The sequence below is a fragment of the Oncorhynchus clarkii genome, chromosome 6 (assembly GCF_045791955.1).
Source record: "Oncorhynchus clarkii lewisi isolate Uvic-CL-2024 chromosome 6, UVic_Ocla_1.0, whole genome shotgun sequence".
Taxonomy (NCBI): domain Eukaryota; kingdom Metazoa; phylum Chordata; class Actinopteri; order Salmoniformes; family Salmonidae; genus Oncorhynchus; species Oncorhynchus clarkii.
Genome location: NC_092152.1, coordinates 62,660,950 through 62,677,065, shown reverse-complemented (window position 1 = coordinate 62,677,065; position 16,116 = coordinate 62,660,950). Strand labels below are relative to the sequence as shown.

The following is a 16,116-nucleotide window of genomic DNA, read 5'->3' as shown; positions in this document are numbered from 1 at the left end:
GCTTGTTTGCTTGAAAGAGAGGACAGGGTAACAGAGTACACTGCAGTGAGTTACTGTACGTAATTTGACATCAGCTTTATGAACAGGATGGGTAGGCATTTCTAGGCTCTTACATAAAACTTGGACAAGTGTGAATGTAATCCAAGTTATGGCATGTGATTCAGTTTTGTGTAAACATTGGGAACACATTTTGGCATCTAAGAACTCTCATGCTACTGGCGTGGCTCTATGGGGTTCAACTGAGGTCTTGTACTTCTTAGGCTCTAGGAAAGGAAGCAGTGGATGTGAGGAGGGTCGATGAGGGTGATGAGTGACTTGTAAAATACATGGTGAGCTGTACAGTGTTGCAGAGTTAAATCTGACATTATCCTCATTGTGAGGGTGTCACAGACCGTCACTCAGGACAAAGTCGAGGTCCATTCACACCCATAGGAGAGGTACAGGACAGCTTACTGTCCTAGAGATCCATCTATTAAAACTCCCACGAGGCCAGAGGGAGTGGACAGGTAATTGATGTATCTAATAACCAGTCACAGAACACTTAATCATGTCATAGCTACATGGATCTTCATTCCATGGCCTGTCTATGTACAGTATATCTGCCTGCCTCTGCCTGTCTGTCTCCTCTCCATCAATATTCATTAGTCCACCTTTGGTCTTTACCATCTTACTTCCTCTGACACAATTATAAAGCTTCTAAGTGTTCTGACTTGGCCTTAGCATTCTATCCTTACTTACTCTCAGATCAATGATGGAACTAACTACCTGCAAACTCACTAAGTATTCCAACATAATTTGACCAGCTGGCTTGCGATGAGACAAGGCTTGAAGACACAACTTGAGACTGCTATTCTCCCCACTCAAGCATTCTCTTGGTGAGGATAATTGAATTTAGAGGAAGGAGAGAAAAGGAATTATTATACAACCCGACAGTGCCAAAAAATAACCCCCAGACATGAGGTCTCAATCTGCAGAGCCTGCCTGCTGCACACATATTCTGTGGCAAAACATCAAGGCCCCAGGTAATTCATCTTCTGTCTCTTACTGTGCTTTTCAACTTAATTCAATGAATAAAGGCTCACCTTTGTTTTCAGGGAGGATTAACATGTTGCTCTGTGGTTAAACAGAAAGGAGAGATTGTCTTTAGGAAAGGAGGGCTGAAAGAATGAGAGCAGGAGAGATGGAGCAGCCTGGTCTCATAGACTAGACGTAATATAGTAACTGTAAATCCAGGACACTCAAATTAGTATGATATGTTACGTTTGATATGGTTACATAAGAAAGAAGGTTACTTAAGACAAAAACTTAAAGAGGGTGGTTGGTCGGGTTGAATGGGTCTGCGTATAATGCAAACGTCTAGTAGCCCAACTTTAGCATTTTAGCTATTTAGCATCTTTGCAACTATTTACTACTTTTCAGCTACTTTTCAACTACTTAGCATATTAGCTAACCCTTCCCCTAACCTTAACTCCTAACCCTAACCTTAACCCTTAACCCCTATCCTAGATAATGGGGCGGCAGGTAGCCTAGTGGTTAGAGCGTTGGACTAGTAACCAAAAGGTTGCAAGATTGAATCCCCGAGCTGACAAGGTAAAAATCTGTTGTTCTGCCTCTGAACAAGGCCATCATTGAAAATAAGAATTTGTTCTTAACTGCCTTGCCTAGTTAAATAAAGGTAGAATAAAAAAATGTTAGCCACCTAGTTAACCTTAGTGATAGCCACAAATTGAAATTTGTAACATATACGTATTGAAAATTGTAACATATTGTACAAATTGCAATTTGTAACATATCGTACGAAATGGATGATGGACATCCACAAATTAATACATACCAGTGGAGGCTCCTCAGAGAAGGAAGGGGAGGACCATCTTCCTCTTCAAATTTCATACAAATCAAAATAGGGAAACATTAAAAACGTTATCCTCTTTAGATAAAACTATACTAAAATATATTTACATGTCACCAAATAATTTATTAAAACACACTGTTTTGCAATGAATTGGCCTCAACAGCACTCTGTAGGGTAGCACCATGGTGTAGCCGGAGGACAACTAGTTTCCGTCCTCCTCTGTGTACATTGACTTCAATACAAAACCTAGGAGGCTCATGGTTTTCACCCCTTTCCATAGACTTACACAGTAATTATGACAACTTCTGGAGAACGTCCTCCAACCTCTCAGAGCTCTTGCAGCATGAACTGACATGTTGTCCACCCAATCAAAGGATCAGATAATTAATCTAGTGCAGCTAGCACTGCAGTGCATAAAATGTGGTGAGTAGTTGACTCAAAGAGAAAGACAACAGTTGAACAGTTCTGAACAAATTCATTTCTTTAAAAATGAAGGAGAAGCAAGAGAGAGAGTTGTATTTTCTTTTACTTTCACTTAGCTAACGAATGCAGCTAGCTAGTTTAGCCTTCTCAAACACCTGGCTCAAACGTAGAGGGATGCTATGTTAGCTAGCTGGCTATGGCTTTCCAACACTAGAACTCTTCCAAATCAAGGTAAGCTTTAGGTTTTATTAATTTATTGCTACCGGGGCCCGCCGGTGAAACTGCTTGTGGCGAGTTGTTGACAACAATGTAGGCTACATGTAGTGGTTAGCGGTCATGATATGAAGGTTTGGCTTGGAAAGATTTTTTTTGCCTGGTCACAGAAGCATCTACAAGCGAAGATAAAAGATGAGAGGTGGAGAGCGGGTAGTTGCGAGAAGGAATTCTACAACAAGCAAAATTATTATGCTGTTTGTATGTGGCTGCTATGAAAGTCAACTGTGTTTGCGTGTGATCAGGGGTTTAGTAATTCCGGTGAAAAACATTTCTTAAATGGAAGCAAACTAAATGAAACTGGGATAAACATATCGGAATTTGTCCAATAGAAAGTTTTGTTTGCAACTGTTAGACTAATGATTACACCCTAGATCAGCTAGATGCAGGCAAGCGTGTGCAATATGGTATTGAATGTATCACTGTCTGTCACCTTGATTACTCATATTTTCCTCTTGATCTGTGCACCTATATTGTAAACTTTCATTCATAGGCTAGTTTGTAGCAACCTCATGATAGGTATAGTGAACATTTTAGTATCATGTAGTAGCCTAAACCTGTCAATGTTACATTGAGCTGGGTGAAAGGAATATGAATGACAGTCATCTTATATGCTATAATTTAAATAAAGCCATGCTCATAAACAAAATGCACCCTCATCTTAAAACCTGGTCTAAATCAGGTAGTCTTAAACCAATCTACTTTGAAACAAAAGTATACACCTCACGCACATGGTTATGGGCTGAATAAAAAGAAGACCTCTGTACCATGTCAGATATACACTGAGTGTACAAAACATTAAGGACACCTACTCTTTCCATGACATAGACTGACCAGGTGAATCCAGGTGAAAGCTATGATCCCTTAATTGATGTCACTTGTTATATTCACTTTAATCAGTATAGATGAAGGGGAGGAGACAGGTTAAATAAGGATTTTTAAGCCTAGAGAAAATTGAGACATGGAAAGCATTGGAGACAACATGGGCCAGCATCCCTGTGCAACGCTTTCGACGCCTTGTAGAGTCCATGCCCCAACGAATTGAGGCTGTTCTGAGAGCAAAAGGGGGGGTGCAACTCAATATTAGCTAGGTGTCCTTACTGTTTTGTACACTCAGTGTAGAGAAACAATGACACCTGGGGAAGGAACCAAAGGGAGTGACATATATAGGGAAGGTAATCAGGGAGGTGATGGAGTCCAGGTGAGTCTGATGACTCACCTGGACTCCAGGTGTGCGTTAACGATGGTGACAGGTGTGCGCCAAAACGAGCAGCCTTGTGACCTAGAGGTCAGAGAGGGAGCACACGTGACAATTACACTTTATATACATCACAGAATGAAATATAACAAAAAACATTTGACTTAGAAACACCAGATTGCGCAAAAATATTAATAACATTCCACCCATGAGGCCACTAGAGGACGCTTTGGTCACTCAACTGCAGGAAAGGGCGACATGTTACAGACCGCCACTGATACATACCATACCCATGCAATACATATCATACTAATTTGTGTCCCGGATTTCCATTTACTATGTTGCATCTACCCCTGAGTCCAGGTTGGATGGAGAGAAAGGGAGCAATGACTGAGTGAGCACAGTGTAAGTCAAGAAGAAAAAACTGTTTCCATCATCTGAATTCTGATTTACATGCAGCTGCAGTCACTGGCTCATTTGTTTTGATAATGCCTCATCCTGCACATATTTTATACAGAGCCGAGTGTGCCGTATATATCTGAGATAACAAACATCTCACTTTTTGTGTTAGCACTTTGCATCAAAAGTGATGGGCGTTATACGAGGCTGGGAAGCAGCTTGAGTAGTAGACTGACGACACACTCGAGTGCACAGCCTGACAGTTTAAATGCCTCGTGCCTCATCTCTGAAACATCTGGCCCTGGTTTTGGTGTCTGAGGCAAAGGTGTACTCTTCTTCAAACTTGGGTTCTCTCACTTTCTCCACTCATCAATTTTAAAGGGGTATGCAAATGTCTCATTCCTTCAGTATCCCTGGGAGTCCGAACGACTGCACGGCTGCAACAACAGGGTAATACATTTTCATTAAGGCTCCCCTTCTTTGAAAGGGGAAGAAATTGAAGTTGGGATATTCGTGTTTATGGTCCCAGACAATTTAAACAAATGACTGGATGTTCAGGAGGCGAGATAGGACTCCCCCAGTTAGTGAGGGGTATATCTGTCCGTATGTATGTATGTACAGAAAGTCTAAAGACGTCATCCTTCCCACTGAAAGCTGATGAAGTCAGCCCCCGAGTGTGATGAGGCCTCGGCTGCAGCCGCCCGCGCCACTCTGCTCAGCGTCTCCCCTCCTCTGACAGCACCATATTTCAGTGGACTCATTCTACACGACAGCCTGTACTGTCCCTGTCTCCTCTGGGTGTCAATAGGACGCCTCCCATCATCAGATGGGTGACTTCACACCCTGGTGGCGGCAGCGGTCTTTGCTGTAGCTGAGTAAAGTGGCCTGACTCCAGACATCTTGGTGACCCCTCCTTAGTTCTTGGCTGGCTGCTCTGATCCATCTCGTGATGTGCGTGAGAAGATGAGCTGGGTTGGGAATTCTTACCACATGATCACTGCTACTCTTGGAGAGTGTGTTTGCCTGTGTCCAGAATACATCATTTTAAGTCACACTCAAGAAAAGAAGAACAGGGAATGCCTGTGGGTATGCCATACTGCCTTTCTGTGTGCCTTCTACTAACCATTAATCAATCTGTTAGTTAACCGCTGAGCTGGTGATATTTGTCCTAATGAGCCACTAAATGAGAGAAACCAAAGTCTGGCCTTCCAAGAGTCCTGGTCTACAAGGCCAACTGAGACCAGGTCACACCTAACCTGATCTTCAGCTCCACCATGGTCCAGGTGACTCATCACATGCCTGAGGGATCCCAGAGAGAGAGCCTGAAGTCCAGGTTTGGTTTAGGTAAGTGACCGCAGACACACACCTCCTAGAGCATGGTTTAGCAGTAGCCAGGGTGTGATCCCTCAGCCCAGGTCCCTGGGGGTGTTTTGAACAGCATGAATGGGAACTCTCTGTCTGTCTCTCTGCTGAATGGTAGCACATACCGCCCCTCTGTGTTTGGCCGGCTCCAGGTCATACACTGTGACTTCTGTGTGGACCCCCCTCCTTCTTCACACTGCCCTCCACCGCCCTCTCCTCTCATGTACTGCAAGCTTGACTGATCATGAGGAAGAGATGTGTTAACTGTATGATTTTTTTTGCAGTTTGCCATGGTAACGGTAATCAAAATATTGAAGGTGGAGGGGGATACACACCCAGGTCAAAGGTTAATGCCGACACATTTTGAGGAATGGCTATTGACTTTATGTGGTAAATTCAACACAGAGAGCAGTTTTCACATCTTCTTTGAGACCTGGCTGAGATGTTGCTAAGCTGAGTTCCTGGTCTATTCATGTCTACTACACTATCATGAAAGCCAAAACAATATGTTTTAAAAAGAACAACTGTCTAAATACTATTAATGTTACTAAATGCTTATAACATGCTGACTATGATATGCACTATAACTATACAACCTTAGTTGTTTATGAATCAATTAAGCAATTCCATAGCTGCCAACCAGAGCTATTTCATATTAACCAGAAGACATCTATCTGACTTATTCTTTCATAAAACCTGGGCCCAATTCAACAGATAGCTTTTCATGTTTATACCAATAACAGGGCTGGTCCGTGACTGCTAGTGGGTCCTCTGGGTGCCTATATCACTGTGTAATTTCTCCTCCAGCTCCTCTGAGTGATTCTATCACTCTCAACACAAGGAGAACGGGAAAGCAAGGGGACATCCACGGATAAATCCATTTAAAGGGCTTTTGAATCTAATCTATGATGAGGCACCTTCTCAGAGGATTTCCAGGGTGAAATTGTGCTCAGTAAATTTGAGTTTACCAAGAGTAAAGTTATTAGCCAGACAAGTAAATGCTGGCCATATCGCTTTTATCACCTTGACTATCTGGGATATCTTTCTGTTCGTGTTCAGGGCTGTGTATCTGGGGAAATCACACACTGGCAGAGGAGAAAAACACAGATCGTATACTGCCCCCAGTGGACAACTGGTTGAACAGTTAACAGCGCACCCCTCACTCACACTGGATCAACACTGCCATCTATAGGCAGTTTCTGGTCACTGCCACCTGGATGCACAGGCTCAACCTAGGTTTTCTCACTAGATAGATAAAAAATGTTTCTTGGTTTCATTTGTTGTGCTTAATGTTTTGGAAAGTATTTCAACACCACATTTTAATTATGAAATGCAACTTTTTGATGAAAAGGAAGACAAGGCAATTGCAACAAATAAGTGCCATACATTGTGAGATGCTTTAGTGATCGTAGATTAACGATCTGCACAGATACGGTAGGTAAACAAGTGACATGAATAACTTGCAGACAGCAAGTTAGAGATTTGAACGGGATCTTAAAGCGGCAATCAGAAGTTTAATGAATAGCAAAGTGATGTCCCCGCTCCCTGTTTCAGTAAAAAGCTGAGGGATGGGGCTGGAGAAATTTAACCAGAGCTAACACTGACCATCCATTATATAAAAATTATAGTTTTCACCATGTTTTTGGTCTATATCGTGTTTGTTTACATTTACTTTCTTAACAAACATTGGAGTTAAACAAGCTTATATTTTGGGTCGTACCGACAGTTATATTCTTATATTCTTCAAGATTCAATGGGTACATATAAATAATTCATTAATTCAAGTCAACAAATTGATAGCAACTGCAGATTCCCCTTTAAGCACTTAACATATTGTACGAATTGGAATTCGTAACATATCATACTGATTACGGGGGAGGGATGTCACATATCATATGAAATGGGTGACGTTGTACACAATACCGCACAATTGGCTCGTGAGCACTACTTTCAAAACTACAGTCCAACTAACAGACAGTCCAAATAACAGACAGTCCAACTAATAGACAGTCCAACTAATAGACAGTCCAACTAACAGACAGTCCAACTAACAGACAGTCCAACTAATTAGCAGTCCAACTAACAGACAGTCCAACTAACAGACAGTCCAACTGACATTCATACCATGGCTCCACTTCCCAACAACACACAGCCAAGACACACAAAGACCAGAAAATATATATACATTCATGGTGTAAAATGGAATAGAGTTTTTTTTTATGTCCGTAAGGGAAATCAAAACATAAAATGACAAGACAAATTGTATTTTTTAAATGTACGTAACAATTAGTCTAAAACATTTACACTTTAGAATAAAAGTCCCCTTCTAACTGTGCTTCAGAAATACTGTCCAGTTGCCTCTCCGAGATGACCACGCAATCTGACATGATCAGCATAAGGAGGAAATCCCACTGGTTCAATGATCTCCCACACATTTAATGACATGGACATGACAAAGAAGCAACAGCATCTGCTGGTATGAGCTGTGGTGGTTGCACATGAATGTGTACCAGGGGAACACTTTGGTCAATGCTTCTGCTTGATTACTGCAGAGAGGGAGCTAATTGAATGCTGATTATATCACAGTTTAAGCTAACAGGGCTCTACATATCTTTACATCAGTCGCAGGCTAACCCGAAGCCCAAACAACTGTACTTGCAAACACATCCCTTCCACAGTCAAGGGTTATCTGCATAGTTTACACCACAGTTCCTACACTGAGTACATAGCTGATTCCTTTTAGATGTAGGAGAGAAAATAAGTATAGGTTTGCTGGATTTCTCCAAAGTAATGTGCATACTGTAATAATGTTGAATACAGCTACTTGAGGGGTTAAGAGGCCTTTGTATATATAGATTAGGCCGGGTTAGTGATCTAGCTAGAACATGAACTAATGAACACCTGGGGAACACTGTTTTTCCACTGCTCTCTCTCTCTCATTCCCTCAACACGAGCCCATGTAGGTCATTTTCAAACCCCTACTACCCCAGAGAAAGTGGCACCCATATTGCTCCATAAATGTATCTCTTTCCCCTACAGCATAGAGCACACTGTAATGCCTGCTCAGCCTTCTGTCCCTGTGAGAGAGAGGGGGCAGGAGGGCAGTATGAGCCAGGCTGAGGCTTACTGGAGACTACTTAGATGTAAGGCTCTATCTCTCCCTTCCTTCCTGGTCACATGTAGCTACTACCTGGGAACAGCAGGAACCATTGAGCTGTTGACTGAATACTGACTAAGCTATAGACCTAAAGTCTACTGTATGAATAGACAGACGATTGAGCGCAGGCAGCTTAAAAATCAGGGACTTTCTCTCATACAAATAAAAGGAATCATTGGCGCCCCTCTGTGGTCAAACAACCATACAACAAGACATACAGTACAATATTGCTGTCTAACATTGTCAACCACAGACAAGACATTTAAGAACACGTTTTAAAAAGAGCACCCTCTAAGACATGCAGACATTCAATGCAAAACAATTACATAACGAGAAACAAAAGTGAAATCCTAGCAATTAATTTATAGCTCAGATTGATTCATTTACATTAGATGTCACGTCTATCTAAAGCAGGGCTCTCCAACCCTGTTCCTGGAGATACCCTATGGTAGGTTTCCCTTCCAACCGCAGTTGTAATTTACCTGATTCAGATGATCAACCAGCTAATTATTAGAATCAGGTGATTAGATTAGGACCGGAGCGAAAACCTACAGGACGGTAGCGCTCTCCAGGAACAGGCATGGAAATCCTTGCTCTAAAAACATATTGTACAGTAGTTATATGTTTTGGTATACTTCTCAGACTATAAGAAGAAAGTCCCATTTCCATGACTGTGAATAATGACAATGCGAGCTGGGAGCACACAGTTAGCTCTACATTTGAGTCTCTTTAAAACAGCCTCTGAGCTAGCCTGATGAAAGCTATCAACGTAGACAGTGAGCCCCAGGGACATCTACACCGACGCCCGGGTCAAACTCAAAGGAAGTGGACTTCCAAATCTACTAGGAAGAGGATCAAAACAGGAGTTATTGCTTCTTTCAACGGTATTGAAATGCAGATGTCTGCAGTAAAACGTGGGATACTGACATTTCGAGGACGTTCACACACTCAGTAGTTGAGTGCTGCTCTAATATCAAGTTTAAAGGGTTAAAATAACATTGATAAATAAGAGAAAAGAGCATACATACATACATCTCCATGTCATGTAACTACAGTACATACTGGCCTTCTTTAGCTTACAGTAATACATTTTTCATGTTACAGAATGAATCAAATAAAACAAATATCCCCGAGGCAACAGGATTATGGTTTCATTTGAAATGCATATTATATAAGCTATCAAAAACATACACATGGACATGAAGGGGAAAGGTTCACAGTTTGTGTCCAGTGTTTGTAGCTCTGCTTTACCTGAGAATCACGAAGCACCCTGATGGCTTAGAGGAGAGCCCTTTTTGTTCAATCAGCTGGCATTCACTCCATGTAGAATACATTCTTAAAATACATATTTATACCCCAAATAAGCTATCTCCTACTGTACATAAACACGCCTGGTAAAATATTAAAGTTATCTCTGTGCTACTTTCTGTGATAAAAATATTTCATACGCTTTGAAATTTCTGTAGATAAAAAAAAAAAAGGTAATGCACTCAAACACAGTCTTACATGGCTCTCCATGTAAGATGACATTTATTCACGACAAAACCTAGAGTCCAGTAACTTAGTGTATAAAACAAACACATGTATAATTGAAATACTGTATCAGGAGCAGGACTTTACAAGTCATGAGCAGGAGGAGGCTACCAAAACACCCCCCCCCCCCCCCCGAAGAGCATTGAGGAGAGGATAGTGGGTGATCAGAATGAGCTCTGACAAGCAGAGTTGGTGCTGTGTGCATGTGGCCACAGGGCCCTGCTAACACAGTGATATAAGATAGGGACACATCTTTGATGTGACACGTCAAAACAAAGCAGCAGAAGCAGGAATATGACATCACACAGTAGAAACCAGATACTGTAATTCAGTGTTGTTGCTGGGAACATGAAATGTCTATACGTTATGGGTGTTCAGAGTCAGCTGGTATAGTGTGATAGTGTAGTGTAGTGCCCTATAGCAGGGTTATATCGCTAGCAACAACAGAATAAATGATTACAGTAGAAATAGGAGAATGTCTTCTTTCTAATGATGTCAACATTATTTCTTAACTCCAAATATTGAGCTAATTACACTCACTGGAGCCAATTACCAGCTGACACTGAAGTATCTGGCATACTGTAGGCTACCAGTGCGTCAAGTGCCGCTGGCTGCTGGTAAACTTTCTTGACTTGGACATACATTTTTGCAAACATATCATTCACTTGATGCTAAGACAAGACATGTGAGAAGAAAATAATGGCTAGGTTGCCGGTTTGCCTGGGAGAGGGTCCCTGGGCAAAGAAAGGGTTGAAGACCCATTGCCTATTGAAAGAGCTGCTGTGATGAAGACACATTTTTGGGGGGATGGAATTAACAGATAACAAACTCCTGCTCATGCTTTGACATGCTTCCCTCCCTCCACTTTATCCCCTACATCTGGTTGTCATTGTACTGTGGGGTGTTGCTGGAGTACTGCTGATCCGGCATCATGGCCCCCGTGGCGGCTCCCATAGCTGCCTGCTGCGCTGCCTGCTGGACGTGGGGGTTCTTCCAGGCCCCTGTAGTCCACTCCTCCTGAGCCTTGCCTATGCTTCCCCCGCTGCCACGGTAGAAGTTATGGACCTGGAGAGAGGGAGCAGTGGGACGACAGGAAAATGTCAGGCTGCACATAAAGATGACAGAGAGCAATGGAGACCTTTGTTGCTGCCCTATGCACCAGCCGGCACAATGGGCATGAGTGACTGACATAAAGATCAGCACATCTTCATGCTCTACGTGTCCCATGGTTGTGACGGAACACAGATGGTACAGACTTGCCTTGGTGAGGGCGATGAAGGACAGCGTTGCCGTGGCAGTGAAAAAGAGGGTGGGGATGAGCATCAGCAAGGCGATCCAAAGGTTGTAGCTGAAGAAAGAGATGGTGGCCAGCCAGCCGCTGAGAGATATAGAATAGAAGAAAACACTTACCATTTGCCCCTGTGTACTGAGTATCCCAAACATTAGGAACACCTTCCTAATGTTGAGTTACACCCCCCTTTTGCCCTCATAACAGCCTCAGTTCGTCGGGGCATGGACTCTACAAGGTGTTGAAAGTGTTCCACAGGGATGCTGGCCCATGTTGATGCTTCCCGCAGTTGTGTCAAGTTGGCTGGATGTCCTTTGAGTGGTGGACAATTCTTGATGCACATGGGAAACTGATGAGCGGGAAAAACCCAGCAGCGTTGCAGTTCTTGACACAAACCGGTGCGCTTGGCACTTACTACCGTACCCCGTTCAAAGGCACTTAAATATTTTGTCTTGCCCATTCATTCTCTTAATGGCACACAATCCATGTCTCAACTGTCTCAAGACTTTCAAATCCTTCTTTAAAAATCCTTCTCCTCCCCTTCATCTACACTGATTGAAGTGGACTGAACAAGTGACATCAATAAGGGATCATAGCTTGCACCTGTATTCACCTGATCAGTCAATGTCATGGAAAGAGCATGTTCACTTTATGTAGTAGGCTAATATCTTGGCTCAGCCTTAAAAAAGTTGTGTGTCCCACATATAAAACCATCCATTTCTGAATGTTGACGTTTATACACTTTATGGAAGCTGCCATTACAATTATATCTGCTAATCAAAGTGAAGCCAGGTGACATTTAGCCCTTAAACAGACAGAATGACAGAATGGAGTCATAAATGTCCTGAGTGAGGCTATTTCCTGACTGTCATCTATTGCATTGTTAATGATATGACAGGATTTGGTAATGTAGGAGGTTATACTGCTGTTGTTTTAAAGACATACTTGTTTTGGCTAAACAGAGTTTGTCAGTAACAAAATAACTTTCATTTATAATGCTTTATGGAACATTTTAGTAGCATTTATACATGTGTATAATCATTTATAATGGGCTTATTATTGAAGGTGATTTGAATGTGTAACCAGTTTACCAGTTTCCCCAGCCTGGGATCCCTATGCACTGGATAATACTGATGCCCACCTGGGCCATGAACACAAAGAAGAACGCCATGAAGTTGAACGAGCTGTCAGTCCTAGGAGAACAACAAAAGGACACACAACACATTATACAGTGCGGTACTTGTTAATAAGTAAATCCCTTTTCAAGATTTCTCTTGGTGGTAACTGATTTCCCTTGACTGACGGTATATCCCTATGATCAAGCATAATGGTGTCATAGTAAGACCGGGAGGGTTTTCCTGACCACATAGCCTGATCAAGAAAAACTATGGGCCCTAGTTATATATTAAAACAATCTAGTGGTAGTTGGATACCTTATGGGTGTGTCTGACATCCACTTACTTGAAGGCCTTGTAGATGGGCCTGAACCAACACACATAGGAGCAGGGGGTGAAGAGAATCAACCATATGATGGCCATGCCAAAATTTGTCACGCCCCCTCCACCCAGCATCCACACAAAGCAGCCCACCAGATTCACAGCCAGGGTGATTTCATGCACTGTAAAACACATCACCAGGAGAACACACTGTTATACACACCAGTAGAACAAAGCAAAAGTATAATAATAACACCAGCTCTCAGATAAATGTGCACTTTCTGTCCACTCCGGTTCCTTGAGTGCCCTTTCTGCAGGTGTCCATATTTTTTTCCCCCTTCTCTGTTTTGCTCTAAGTCTCAGTAATCTAGCAAACCTACTTCTCTTAAGATCGAATTGGTTGTAATTAAAGCGCTGCGTGAGCTAGGGGTTCAGTTCCAGCCTGCTCCACAGAACTGCCACAGGCAGCCAATCAGCTTCAATTACTGGTTCACAAAGGGAAAAGATATCCCTTCATCCGAACTACAAACCCAACCAGAGCTATAATAATAGACCCATTAAGTGATTAGTCTTTTTTCATCTCAGGCAAAGAAACGAAGTGAAGGCTAGAAGTATTTTAATTGGTTACTTTTGAGTTTTCTGTACAATTCTGTCTATTCTTGACCAATACATCTACTGTAACAAGGGTGACTATTCAATGAGATTAGTTAAATGGATTCAAATACATTTTAGAATGACTGAAATCATGGAAACATAAACTCATAGAAACATCAAACATGCAGATCAAGCACAACATACAAAAGGAATGACAGAAAGGATATTACAGATTACTCCATCAACACTGTTATTGGTGTATAAGTGGTTCAGAATACCTGTCTAAATGTTAATCACTTAATGGGGGGGGGGGGGGGGGGGGGGGGGGGGATCTGCAGAGAGAATAAAATATAAGTCAATAGATGAGAAGGGGCAGCGTATGCATAATCTCCCACCGGCCTGGATGAGAGACACACTAGTGTGAAGGCTCCTCAGATGAGATAGCGGGGACCATCCTCCTCAGTGAATTTCAGAAAAATGTAAATAGTGAAATAGTGGAAAAGTTATCCTTTTTAGATAAAATTATATACAAATATAGTCACGTCACTAAATAATTGACTTAGCCCATGCTCATGCTCATTTAAAAAAAATGGTCTTCCCTCATCTTAAACGGCACCGACCACTGCTGACCTACACATATCTAGTTACAGCAGAAGACCCTCCGTCATTCTTTGTAGCTGTGGTGGATGAAGACAACCCATGTGGCATGGGAGAGGTTAACTGTCAGCTCCCGTGTGTTCACCACAATGATCTAATCTAAACAGTAGGCTACACTGGAGAGAGGGCTACACAGAAACTCTGCACAGAGTGGAAACTTGTTTCACACTATTGTGGTTCCTGAACCGTACTGTCCTGGGACACTTATTTTCCTTTCACACGTTCCTTTCCAGCACAGTTCCAGCAACTACGGTTGATGAGTAATCAGGCCAGCGCAGTGCAGCTTTGCTAGGCTCTCTTGGCTCAATAATAGTGATAATAGTATAATAGTGCAATAAGACATCATAACCCCTAAATATGTGGACTTTATGACAGAGTGGTTGACTAGAGTTGTTCTAGTATGGGCTGTGGGTAGTGGGCTGTGGGTAGTGGGTAGTGGCAGTGGGCACTCACAGATCCACAGGTGGTAGAGTCTCTTGCACATGGTGCGATGCTGTTCAGGGATCTCCTCATCAAAGTCCTGGTAGAAACACGGCTGCAGGGGGATGAACCCCGGTATTGGAGGAAAGTTATTCTCTGCTGGAGAAATGACAATCATACATTAATGGCATTGGCAGGTGTGACATGTTAGGCTAGATACCAGTGTTTGTATGATTGGTTGATCAGAGACTAGCCAAACAATACAGTAAATGACTTTCATAGAACACCATGATTATGTACCAAAACATATGCATACTGTGTGTCAATTTCAATTCATGCAAATCCTTACCAGCCATGACTGTTGGTTTTGTTGTTCAGATTGTTTTGGTCCTCAATCTTTTGAACCTACAAATAAAGAAAGTGTAGCTTTGTAAATGCAGTCATTCTAAAACTCAGTAACAACACTAAACATCAGCTTTCTCACTCACAGGTGAAATGTATTTGCAAGTTATATTAGTAGGCCGAACATAATAATTGAACAAAGACTACTGACAGAAAGAGATGGATCAATTATGCCAGTGTGCAGCTTATGTGTGACACCACTTGTGACATACTGCAGCTATGCTTTTATCCAATGCAGTGTTTTGAAGATCTATAATCTCAACGTTGTCACTTGTCACATTCGACTGAAGAGATTTGCTGACACACACACAGAGACGTGTTGGTGGCATCGGCTCAATGGTGGCTCTTCAGGGTTTAAGAACTGGGATCCTTCCGGTGCGCGAGTAAAAGTGGAGACTCAATAAGGCAGCCAGAGTCTTCATAGCCTAACATTCATGGTGTTTTGATTTGAATTCGCTGAATAGACCCATATACTACCGGTACTCGCTTCAAGTCAACCCGCTATCTTTGAAGTTAGTGCTATCCTGATAGGGATCAACTGACCCTAAAGGCATTAAGGACTTCCATTGGAAACATAATCTGCTTACCTCCTGTCCTGAGCGCACTGTTGCTATTTACAATGTCCTGTCCCTCGGCTGCATGCTATCAGTTCCACCTCATCGAATGTGAGGAATGACAAAGCTTGATAATGAAGAGATAAAGTAGAATAAATCACTGTTATTTCACTTTTTATACGAGGTCGTGGAAGTAATGTATCTCCAATGCCGTAGCTGTCCTATCATTGTCAGTAAATCTGCTGTCCCGTCAGTCCTGACCAATAGGCACACTGCTCTCTACTCGCGATATCTGCGTCTTAATATGATTATCCAATCGCTATCTGGCTCTCCCTCATTCCATGGCGGCTGCTCTCCACGGTTCTGAAGTTAATAGCCCGCTGTCTACAGAGAAAGCGAAGTAATCTGTGACCTACTCTGGTGTTACTGGTGCGCTTCGATCATTTTACTCATAATGATCACCAAATTAAAGTTTATGAAATTAATCAAATACAGGATTATTATTCAATAATTATCTAGTAGTATATATTTTGGTTAGTAATTGGCATAAAATCTTTCACTTAATGTT

The 16,116-nt window shown here is 42.2% G+C and overlaps 1 protein-coding gene across 2 annotated transcripts; it reads right to left on the bottom strand.

Annotated features, from left to right (window-relative positions):
- Positions 1-9,510: 9,510 nt before the first annotated feature.
- LOC139411409 (secretory carrier-associated membrane protein 5-like) lies at positions 9,511-15,776 on the bottom strand. 2 transcript variants are annotated; one of them, XM_071157736.1, is made up of 7 exons: positions 15,582-15,776; positions 14,942-14,997; positions 14,626-14,751; positions 12,947-13,103; positions 12,577-12,678; positions 11,458-11,575; positions 9,511-11,262 (listed from the first exon to the last, which is right to left on the bottom strand). In XM_071157736.1, the coding sequence occupies exons 2-7, from the start codon at positions 14,946-14,948 to the stop codon at positions 11,071-11,073; spliced, it is 702 nt and encodes a 233-aa protein (XP_071013837.1). In that variant the 5' UTR covers positions 14,949-14,997; positions 15,582-15,776; the 3' UTR covers positions 9,511-11,070. The 2 variants fall into 2 exon arrangements, with proteins under 2 accessions (XP_071013837.1, XP_071013838.1); XM_071157737.1 differs by having other exon boundaries at positions 14,626-14,748.
- Positions 15,777-16,116: the final 340 nt, after the last annotated feature.